General features: G+C 40.9%; 1 protein-coding gene across 7 annotated transcripts in view; it reads left to right on the top strand.

The window, feature by feature from the left end:
- nrg1 (neuregulin 1) overlaps positions 1–12,342 on the top strand; it is a 62,119-nt gene that overhangs the window by 16,815 nt on the left and 32,962 nt on the right. For 5 of the 7 annotated variants that reach the window (XM_082540189.1, XM_082540188.1, XM_082540186.1 and 2 more), the window contains 3 exons: positions 5,202–5,304; positions 6,042–6,192; positions 6,286–6,407. In XM_082540189.1, the coding sequence (XP_082396315.1) occupies positions 5,202–5,304; positions 6,042–6,192; positions 6,286–6,407 (376 nt within the window). The remainder of the gene's footprint in view (positions 1–5,201; positions 5,305–6,041; positions 6,193–6,285; positions 6,408–12,342) is intronic. The other 2 variants (XM_082540187.1, XM_082540185.1) reach the window with 1 other exon arrangement.

Raw genomic sequence — 12,342 nt, forward strand, 5'->3', positions numbered from 1 at the left:
AAAAGGTGTTTTGAGTGAAATTCACAAGTATTTAACTGTTCTGTCCTCACTAGATGTGGGCGTGATTTAGCTTATCTCTCCTTTCTCTTTTCTTTTTGTAAAACTAAATAAACACAAAACAGATAATTACCTTCTCATTCACTGAGCATACATAATGTACTAATTGAAACTTGGTTTTCATGACAACCAGCAAAAACATCAATCTTAAGGTTGCCTAAATTAAACATAAACACCTTCAGTTAACTAGCATTATTGATCATAGCAAGTTAGCAAACACATGCTAATATACAGTCGCTAGCGCACAAGTAGCTTTACAAATGAGTAATGACCACACAGCTGAAATAGTAACTCAGTATACTCAAATTACACATGCATCACAAATCAGATAGTTGAGGTTATAGTATGTAATGGAAACTTAAAGGCATGCGTGGGCAAAGGTTTCACCTCCACTGAGCACTTGTAGCAAACAAGCTGGGCATAACAACTTCCCAAATCATACAAACTGTAATGTATGTTTGCACTGATTGCCGATCACGCTTCAACTGAGTCGTCCTCGGTCAGAAGGAATGGCACTCCACAGTGAGGTAGTTCAAATAACTTTACTAAGGAGGTGGCAGATGACATCAACAGGATGTACAGCGTTGGTAGGGAGGCATTACAGTATTCACATGCAGGTAAAGGGGGTGTGAGTGTGTATATGGGTGTGTGTGTGGTCATCTGTAAACAGAAAGAACAAACATTTGTATTAACCACTATGGATAGCAGTGTACCCCTTCTACAGTACTGTGGGTTTCCAGCGTAATGTTATACAATCTGCCATAACCTCATGGCCACTAGATGGCACCCTAAGACCATAAATGAATTTCTGGCTTGTATATACATTGGCAAACCAGACCTCTGCAGATTACAACGCTTCAGAGAATAAACATAGTAAATAGTTACATCCACCTACAACCACAATGCTTGACAGTAAGTCATATATGGAATGAAATCTGGGCTGAACACAAGCCTGCCTGTAGTAGGTCAAAAAACGTATCTTAGCGATAGCAACGGGACTAGCTTCTTACGTAGCAAATTACACAGATAAAGTCAAACAAGCATCGCTCTCATCTTACAATACTCACATAGTAAGCACGCACACAGTATTAACTCACACAGGAATGCAAGTAAATACGTTATCCTCCGACACACCTCTCATCTGCGCAGAACTGCGCTGAACACGTTCCCAACCGGAAGTACAGATACCAAGGTGCATCATGGGTAACGTAGTATAAACAGTTACAATGAACAAGCGGACTTTTAACACAAACAAATCATACAAACAAAAGCATATTACCACATTAAAGTTATACCAACACACAAATTATTTTATACCACTACTTCTTTTACTTTACTGTTTAGTTTCCTGTATACCTCAGTCTTTCTTTATAGTTTCCTTGGGGAACAGAAGGATGAGCTGAGAAACTGGACATAGGTAAATCCGTGGAGCACCTTGTTTCACAACCCTAACCTCCACCTTTCTGATTTTATTATCTTGACTATGTTCTTAACAATGAGACCAATAGGCCATTCATTTCGCTTGGTTGGTCATCCTTCAGTAAGACAATGTCTCCGACTTGCATGTCCCTTTTGTCATTGATCCACTTCTTTCTGGACTGCAGTGTTGTCAAATATTCTTGTCGCCATCGTTTCCAAAAGATGTCGGCTAGACATAGGACATGTCGCCACTGTTTCCTGTATAGGTCTTTCAATCAAACACCCCTTCGGGAGCAGACACAACGTTTGCCTTCTGAGTAAGAAGCATTGCTGGTGTCAACACTGTCGGTGACTCTGGATCTGTACTCACCGGAACCAATGGATGAGCATTCATAATTGCCATCACTTCTGCCATCAAGGTGAAGGACTTCATGAGAAAGACGGGTAGGCCCCGACTGCAGCAGCATGGCATCTAAGATCTGATTCAAGACTCCAGCTCAGTCCAAGGCTACGCTGAACAGGAAGAGAATCTGTCCCTAGGTCTAGGTTTTTCAGGTCCTTGGCCAGATCATCAGCTGGAAATGCATCCATTACCTTGCTACTGTTTGAGGCAATTTTGTGTAGCCATAAATTGGACTCAGCTAACATCTTCTGTGTTCTTTGAAGAAGACTGATGGCTTCTGTTTCTGTAGGGAGTGAAATCAGACAGTTGTCGACATAAAGGTTTCTGGTAACAAACTTCCTTGCATCTTTGCTGTGCTCTGCCTCTCCTGCTTGAGCTGCTTTTCTCAGCCCATAGATCGCCACAGCTGGTGAGGGGTATTGCCAAACACATGCACTGTCATGCGGAACTCTGTCACATCTTTTGAGAGGTCATTGTTTCGGTACCAGAGAAAACGTAGGTAGTTCCGGTGATCTTCCCTTACAGTAAAGCAGTAGAACATCTGTTCCACATCTGCAGTTATTGCTATAAGCTCTTTTCGAAACCGCAGTAGCACTCCAACCAAAGTGTTGTTCAAGTCTGGACCACTTAAAAGGACATCATTCAACGACACCCCCTCGTGTTTGGCGCTCGAGTCAAAAACTACCCGTATTTGTCCAGGCTTTTGCGGATGGTATGCTCCAAACAATGGAAGATACCAGCACTCTTCCTCAGGCTTCAAAGCACGTGCTAACTCTGCTTGCTGAGTGTCAAACATCTTCTGGATGAACTTAACAAAGTGATCTCTTATGTCTGCCTTCCTGTCAAGACTCTGCTTGAGAGTGTGCAGTCGTTTAAGAGCCTGCTGGCGGTTGTTTGGCAGTCGCTGCCTATGTGTTGCAAAGGGCAGAGGTGATCGAGATGACGTCGATGCTTGATGCACCAATGTAACCCATCTGTATGTTACGTCTGTCTATGCATTGTGTTCTGGCATGAAAGTAAGAGACAGGAGACAGCACTGGGTCTTTGGCTTTTTACTGCACATCTGCAACACAGAAATAAAGGCCTGAGCTGTGTGTGTCGCGTCTGCCAGGACACCTCTCCTCCGGCCATGCTGAAAGGAGCGGTGACCGGGGCACACATGCACGCGCCTACGTCATATGTAGCGCGCACACACATGAACACACACAGACTCAGATCACACAGGCAGGAGATTAAAATGCAAAATGAAATATTTAATTTAAAAAAAGGTGTTTGGGGTGAAATTTACAAGTATTTAACACATATGTTACATGAGCCTCAATAGATTTTCTTTGTACACTGGCTGTGATCAGCTGCTGCGGCTCTGAGATTTTGTTAATATTTGTAGATTTACACATTTGAATTCAAGAAGATGTAAGCAGATGTTTTTAATGAATTGTTTTGGCTGATTTCCAACGCCAAGTTTATCAAATGTCACTGAGTAGTCCTTATCATTCTCCATTGCTGTGTGACGTTTGCTCTCACTCTTTCCTCTACCTGGGAAACACAAGTGGACACAGTGTGCAGGCTGAACACAAACAGTTTGTGTGTCTGCTGATACTTGTTAACTTGTTAACTGAAACATTGCCTTTTAATTTACCTGCTATATTACTCCTTTTATGCTCGCTCCTCTTCTGTAGGTCTATCTAGATTCTGAAGTATCACAAATATATCTTATGTACATTGACACTCGTTTTGATGTGGCAAAACTCCCCAAAACAAACATACAATAAGTTATGCATAAATTACACGTTTTTGCCTTTTCCGTCACTTTATATGTAATAATCCTTGGTGAAACACCGTTAGGATAGTCCTTTGTGTATAGGGATGGGTATCGTCTAGGTTTTATCAGATACTGATGCCACACCGGTACTTTTGAAATGGTGCCAGTGCTTAAACAGTGCTCGAACCGGTGCTTAAAGAATGGAAAACACAAACTTTGTCCAAAAACCTCTCATGTTTAGCTGTGTTTTTTTGTAAAAAGATAACAATGTTAGCCTTTTCTGCAGCTATAGGGCATATATGGTATCACTCTTGGCTGGAAGCAGTGCTTAAACAATGGAAAAAACACAAACTTTGTCCAAAGACCTCTCATGTTTAGCTGTTTTCCACTTTTTCTTTGGTCATTTTAGCTTTTTTGGCCAGGGTGAAGGGAGTATCTGCCATCAAACAAGAAGACAGCCGCATGTAACTACGACGGTGTTTGCTAGGTCACCTTACATGCATTAATTTAATAACGTGGTTAGCCTACTCAACGTAAATTACACACGAACAACATTAAGCCACATTAAGAGAAGAACGGCTGCTGCTAGCATTATCATCTGCCATCATTTCTGCTACACTGGCAGGGCTAGGGCCAGGACTCTCCTCTTCGGGTTCTAGGGGGATGTTGCTAACTCCAGATCCGATAACAGGCACCACACCCGCAGTAGATGTGCTTGGTGTGAGGTCTTGCAGCAAGCTATCAAACACGGCGCATTTCTCGGCTTTTAACAAAATGCTATACGTCGCCAGGTGTTTCATCAGATTCGAGGTGTTACCTCCTTTGACAGTATCACAGTATCACCTTAAAGCACTTGTTGCAGGCTGCTGAGTTTGCATCTTTTGCTGTGAAGTACAGCCAGACTTTTGACCGCTTCGCCTTGGGCATTTTTAATCTGTAGCTCTGCTCTAAAAGAACATACCTACCTGGGCCCACCTACTATCCTTGGAAAGGTAAAATGATTGGCTAGAATCCAAAGTGTATGACATCTCAAGAAAAAAAAGCACCGAAATAAAGCAATGAAATGTGCGGTGCTTTTCGGTCTGATTACTACCGTTTATGTCAGAACTGGTGCCATAATGGCACCGGATACCGGTACCCATCCATATTTGTGTATTAACTGTTTAGTTTCAAACCACTTTGATATTTGAAGGTATGCAGTGATGTGAAATGAAGTACTTTGTTATTTGTCACCTCTACGACTGATTTAAATTAGATTAATTTTGGACAAAAAAAAAAAAAAAAAATGAATTATAAGCTTATGGGAATCAAAGAGCATAATACACCTGCCACTGCCTTTCCCCCTCTAATAATTACATTTCAGTTAGATTAAAGACACAGATTTATCTCTCTTCAAATCTTTGCATGTGGACTGTGGTTGCTAGAAATATAAAAACTGTATTACAGAGTCGTTTTAAAAATTGTTTGGGTTTAGGGCTGACAGAGTCTTTGTGTGTGTTTGTGGTTGACTGTGTGTGTTTAGATATAATGTTTTAAAGAATGGTTGTCCTTTTTTTTCAGAAGCTGAGGAGCTGTATCAGAAACGTATTTTAACAATAACTGGAATCTGCATTGCGCTCCTAGTCGTTGGAATCATGTGTGTGGTTGCCTACTGCAAAACCAAGTAATGTCATTAATGCCATTTTTTGTTTTTCATTGTATACTATGTAGGTACTGTCCCTGATTTTATTATAGTTTCATATTGTACCGCCAAATTCAGGGTGCAGTTTCTCTTTTGTAGTTGTGGTTGAATAAATGAATGCAAAATGTATAAAAAAGAAGGGGCATCAATAAAAGAAAGTATTCAGATCAAAGAATAAAAAAAGATGTTAAGATGAGATACTCTGAAGTATTTTAATTAGTAGATGCTCAATTGTACAATTTTAATTGTGCAGTAGACCTCCTTGGTTCAAACATTAGTATAGACTATTAGTTTTACAATTTTTGTAATTGAAAATGTATGTTTGTTTAATATCTGATTCAAAGCATGATTTGATGTGTCTTTTATTGTGATTTAGCTACAAAAGTCTGTTACATTCATCCATTGCACTTCTTCACACAGTGAAACCATTATAACATTTCTAAAGTTACCTATAAAGCTGGACATCATCCACAATTCAATGATCAGAGATACGGTAAAACCAAGTGGGCTGAGAGAATTTTGAGGAATTTGTGTTGCTAGTGGCCAATACAACCATATTCATTGTACTGTTGTACAATGTTATAAACATAAATTACTTTTGCTAGCATCACCTATGAATTACTTTTACTATCTTTTTGTTTATGTGGGACTGCCATCAGTTATGTATCCAAGTTGCGATCTGGGCTCTTTCACGATCTACTTTGTTTCTTTACAAACAGGAAGCAGAGAAAGAAACTACGGGACCGTTTAAGGCAACGTCTAAGGAATAAGAGGAAGAATACCAGTACTGGTATTGACTCCAATGTGGCAAACTCTACCACTGGACGCCCAAATTCTAACTTGCCTCTTCAAGATTTGCAGCTTATTGGTGTATGCTGTTACTGTTATCAAATAAAAGGAATCACAATTTGAATCTGTAAATTCATAACAGTTGTCAGTGTGGTTTCTGCTTTCTGTTTATAGCAACATAATGGAAAGACAATGAAGCATACAGCTGAAAAGGAGACAGAGACAAACCTTTCCACAAGCAAATATACCTTATCTGTGCATAATCCTACCACACTCACCAACATCTCCAGTCAAAGGTAAGAGAATGACTTTATATTTTCACCTTGGGTATTTGATATTATTGAGTTACTTGGTTACTACTTGGTCGGGGTCCAGGTAACACAAGAGGACACTATGTATAATGTAGTAATTGAATTTGTTGCCAGAGCAAACTATGTAGGGTATGTGGGACACTGTTTAGCACATATGTGACTTTGGTCATTAGAACCATTAACACTTAAACTCAGTGCACACTTTAAGAAAAGCTGTGTGGGAATTTGATTTTCCTCGTAGAATTGAGCTTTACTTTTAATCTGTGTGTCAAGTGTCAAATCAAGTGTTAGTTGAAATATAGTTGAAAATTGCCTTCCATTTTTAGATAGTGAAATAAATTAACTTGTGAAAAAACTAGTGAACAATAGATTTTGCTCTAAAAACAGCATTAACTACTAAAGTAATACTGATCATAGTCTTGAAATTACATAAAGCTAAAGCTTTATATTACTCTCACCCAGAGTGGCAAAAATACAGACATTCTGTACTTACTTAGAAGTACAGACCAAAAAAAAAAAACTCCATTAAAACTTGAAGTACTAGGGGTGGCTGTAGCTCAGGAGGTAGAGCAGGTCACCTACTGATCGGAAGGTTGGTGGTTTGATCCCTGGCTCCAGTCTGCATGTCAAGTATCCTTAGGCAAGATACTAACCCCAAGTTGCTCTGTGATGCGTCCATCAGAGTATGAATGTGTGTGATAGTAGTTAGAAAGCACTATGTATAGAGAAAGTGCTTGTGAGAATGGATGTGATTGGGTGAGTGTGGCATGTTGTATACAGCGCTTTGAGTACTTCGGAAGAGTAGAAAAGTGCTATACAGGGAGTGCAGAATTATTAGGCAAATGAGTATTTTGTCCACATCATCCTCTGCATGCATGTTGTCTTACTCCAAGCTGTATAGGCTCGAAAGCCTACTACCAATTAAGCATATTAGGTGATGTGCATCTCTGTAATGAGAAGGGGTGTGGTCTAATGACATCAACACCCTATATCAGGTGTGCATAATTATTAGGCAACGTCCTTTCCTTTGGCAAAATGGGTCAAAAGAAGGACTTGACAGGCTCAGAAAAGTCAAAAATAGTGAGATATCTTGCAGAGGGATGCAGCAGTCTCAAAATTGCAATGCTTCTGAAGCGTGATCATCGAACAATCAAGCGTTTCATTCAAAATAGTCAACAGGGTCGCAAGAAGCGTGTGGAAAAACCAAGGCGCAAAATAACTGCCCATGAACTGAGAAAAGTCAAGCGTGCAGCTGCCAAGATGCCACTTGCCACCAGTTTGGCCATATTTCAGAGCTGCAACATCACTGGAGTGCCCAAAAGCACAAGGTGTGCAATACTCAGAGACATGGCCAAGGTAAGAAAGGCTGAAAGACGACCACCACTGAACAAGACACACAAGCTGAAACGTCAAGACTGGGCCAAGAAATATCTCAAGACTGATTTTTCTAAGGTTTTATGGACTGATGAAATGAGAGTGAGTCTTGATGGGCCAGATGGATGGGCCCGTGGCTGGATTGGTAATGGGCAGAGAGCTCCAGTCCGACTCAGACGCCAGCAAGGTGGAGGTGGAGTACTGGTTTGGGCTGGTATCATCAAAGATGAGCTTGTGGGGCCTTTTCGGGTTGAGGATGGAGTCAAGCTCAACTCCCAGTCCTACTGCCAGTTTCTGGAAGACACCTTCTTCAAGCAGTGGTACAGGAAGAAGTCTGCATCCTTTAAGAAAAACATGATTTTCATGCAGGACAATGCTCCATCACACGCGTCCAAGTACTCCACAGCGTGGCTGGCAAGAAAGGGTATAAAAGAAGAAAAACTAATGACATGGCCACCTTGTTCACCTGATCTGAACCCCATTGAGAACCTGTGGTCCATCATCAAATGTGAGATTTACAAGGAGGGAAAACAGTACACCTCTCTGAACAGTGTCTGGGAGGCTGTGGTTGCTGCTGCACGCAATGTTGATGGTGAACAGTTTAAAACACTGACAGAATCCATGGATGGCAGGCTTTTGAGTGTCCTTGCAAAGAAAGGTGGCTATATTGGTCGCTGATTTGTTTTTGTTTTGTTTTTGAATGTCAGAAATGTATATTTGTGAATGTGGAGATGTTATATTGGTTTCACTGGTAAAAATAAATAATTGAAATGGGTATATATTTGTTTTTTGTTAAGTTGCCTAATAATTATGCACAGTAATAGTCACCTACACACACAGATATCCCCCTTAAATAGCTAAAACTAAAAACAAACTAAAAACGACTTCCAAAAACATTCAGCTTTGATATTAATGAGTTTTTTGGGTTCATTGAGAACATGGTTGTTGTTCAATAATAAAATTATTCCTCAAAAATACAACTTGCCTAATAATTCTGCACTCCCTGTATAAGAATAAGTCCATTTACTAATTCAACTTCTTTACTCAAATAAAAGCGAAAAAGTACAGGCTCTGAAATATACTCCAATTAAGAAAGTAAAAAGTTGTTGCTTGTTGGAAGATGATTCAACCAGCAGTTTTTTTACAAAGTTAACTGAACCTGGCGCTATAGTAGCCCAGCTTATACTTGAATTACTTTAGTAGAAGATGGAAATTGAAAAAGAAGGAAAAAAAACCCAAACTTTTTCTTGTCTCTAACCAGCAAAATGAGTATGGAAGGGATTAAAGTGGGATTCAGCACATGGAGGAACCCTAAAATTGTAGTCAATAGGGAAAATAATCACAACTCAAAGAACTTTTTATTGAGAACTCCAGCAGATTTTTCACAAACTGTGATTAACTGAGCTGGGCTACTACTGCTCTAAGTTTTACTGCTCTTGTGGATTTACACAACTGAATAGATCAGTGGCACCCAAACTTTTTTTGCTTTTTTGCAATTTGTTTTACAAGAAGATCTTCAGGGTCTTTGAATTAAACTGCAGCCTCTTAGTTGAATCACAGGTAAGATCAATGAACTGTTCCTCCTTGTATGTGCTGAAGTCAGCAGGGGGTGTTGGACTGAAGGGGTCACGGATCCAGTCATATTATTTGGAATCTTGCACCAGGTAATGTCTCTGGAAATGTTTCTGAAGGGCAGACGTGTTTGTTCATGCATGGGATCACTGTATTCTGCAGCTTGTTGTCTTCAATGAATGATTTCAAATTCTCAAATGAGTCCACGTTTCTATCTTTCACTCGTTGCTTCCACATTTCAAGTTTTCTGACAAATGATGTGACTTTATCTGTCAGATGTGGGAGGTGAGTGTTCCTGCCCTGCATCTGTAAATTTAGTTCATTGAGTTTCAGGAACATGTCACTGAGTTATGCCAGTTTCATGAGAAAGTTGTTACAGTTAAATTTGTTGGTAAGATCACTGCCCTCTTTCTTCAAAAAGCTGCGGATCTCATCTCGCAGTTCAAAGACCTCTCTCCTTCCCACATGACAGCCATTGGGACTCGCTGTGATACAAAACGGCTGTGTAGTTGGAGCCCATTTCTTCACACAGTGCCGAAAAAATCTGGGCTTTCACAGGTCGTGTTTTGATGTAGTTGACTGTGGCGATGACATCAGTCATTACCAGTATGGGCCCATGTATAAAAAAGTTATAGTATTACTAGTAATAGACTGCAGCGAGAACTGCCAGCATCTGAGCCAGACTCTGTCTGTCTCGCTCATCATGGTCACCTAAATGCACAGTAATGGCAGGTTTTGTAATAAGGCAGATCACGCTAACATAATATGCACTGTTAGTTGATTATTTACCTGCCGCATTAACGGGAGAAGACGTGCAAACGTTACCGCTGCTGCTGGGTTGAGATTCACGAGTCCGGAGCGGAATTAAAAACACGACATTCATTTAAGGTCATTGTGCGTTTTGTGAGAAAATGCTTTTGCATATTCGTAGTGTTTCCTCCCTTAAACAAAATATCTACTTTATACTTTACAAGTATTGCAAGTTGCCCTGTTGTCATCTGTTCTCGAAAAGTATAACCAAACTTTTGAGCGTTTGAGCCGCCATGTTTCCTGCCAGGTAAATGACGCTCCGCAACGTGGTGACGTCATTCGGGGAAACTGGAATCGATAAGGGAATCGTTTGCAAAAATGGCAAACAATTCCAAGGAATTGAAACAGTGGGAACCGGTTCTCAACAAGAACCGGTTTTTGATACCCATCCCTACTCATTACCCACCGTTGTGCAGGTGAAGCCAAGCGCAAGAAATGCTTCATCATATTTTCTGCTTTTTGGTTTGGAAGGAAGTGGGTTTGTATGCATATTTGGTGATGCTTCAACTTCTGCTTTTCGTTTGTGTGCGAGCCCCGTCAAAAACCTGTCCATTATGCTAGCTAGCAGAGTTCTTTTTTTTTTTTTTTTTGGTTAATTCATACCAAAAATTGCAATTGCTCTGCGCCCTAGACAGTTTCTGTTACTTGGGTGGTTCATTAACAACTAAAGCACAACATTGCCTAATTACCACAGACCTTAAGAAGATATACAAATTGTACTTTGGCTGTCCACTGGGTGACCAGGATAAATCTTGGGGTCAACATTTCTCCTGCAACAGTTGTTCCAGTGGACTTGCTAACTCTGCAAAAAGCAGCAATGCTATTTGCAATCCTGATGGTGTGGCAGAAACCGTGAGATCATCTCAATGATTGCTATTTTTGCCATGTGAAGACTTAGAGACTTAGAGACTTAGAGCTATTTATTGTCATTGTGCAGTTTCTTGCACAGCGAAATTGGGTAGCTAGACCACAAAGGTGCAAAAGTAAGAAGAAGAGAAACCAATATACAACGAAGGGGGGAAAATAAATAAATACAATAAAAAGCAGTGTATATGTATACATATATGTGAGTGAAACTATATACAATGGTGTATGTGTAAGAAACATTGAAATAGACTGGGACCAAAATATTGCACATGAGCCAAAAATATTGCACAGAACATGGAAAGACTTAGATATTGCACATAGATGATCAACAGCACTGTCAGAGTGGATGTGTTGGGGAAGTCTTTACACATTCTTAGTTTGCATTAAGAGTTCTGACAGCCCACGGGAAGAAGCTGTTCTTTAGTCTGCTGGTTTTGCACCTGATGGATCTGGGCCTTTTTCCAGAGGGCAGGATGTTGAAGAGGTGGAGGTTAGGATGGAGGTGGTCCTTTATAATTGCCCTGGCTCTGGAGAGACATCTTGAGCTGGCAATTAAGTCCAGGGAGGGGAGTGGACAGCCAATCACCTTCTCTGCAGTTTTGATGACCCTCTGTAGTCTCTTCTTGTCAGCTGTTGTGCAACCAGTGTACTACACAGGGATGGCGTGCACCAGCACACTCTCGATAGTGGCACGGTAGAAGGACACTAGGAGTTCAGTCTGCCTTATAGGCAAACTGGTGGGGGTCGAAGCTGGGTGGGAGGCACAGGCTTTGAGCACTCTACCAGGTATTCCGTCGGGCCCAGCAGCTTTCCTCTGATTTACTGCTCTGAACACATTGCGGACCTGATGTTGTTGGAGGCTAAATGTGTGGGGGCTGTGCTCAGAGGACGCTGTGGGCAGGGTGGTGTGCATGGTGGGGGTGACTGCAGTTTTCTCGAAGCGGTTAAAAAATGGTTAAGTTCCTCTGCTAACGAGCTGTCCATATTATCTATATTTGTCCCATTGGCTTTGTAATTGGTTATGTGTTTCAGGCCCTCCCATACCTTCCTGGAGTTGTTATCAGAGAGGTGATCTGATAGCTTGTTTGAATAGTCCAGTTTTGCTGCTCTGATGCCTTTTTAAGGTCTGCTCTTGCTCTGCTGTACATGTCCTGGTCCCCAGATTTGTATGCACAGTTGCGTACCTTTAACAGTGCCTGAACCTTGCTTGTCATCCATGGTTTACAGTTGGGGTAGACCCGGACCCGCTTTTCTGTGGTGACAGTGTCTATGCAGTGTTTGATGTAACCCAGCACTG

The sequence above is a fragment of the Aulonocara stuartgranti genome (genome assembly GCF_965226115.1).
Source record: "Aulonocara stuartgranti genome assembly, chromosome: 7".
NCBI classification, from domain to species: domain Eukaryota; kingdom Metazoa; phylum Chordata; class Actinopteri; order Cichliformes; family Cichlidae; genus Aulonocara; species Aulonocara stuartgranti.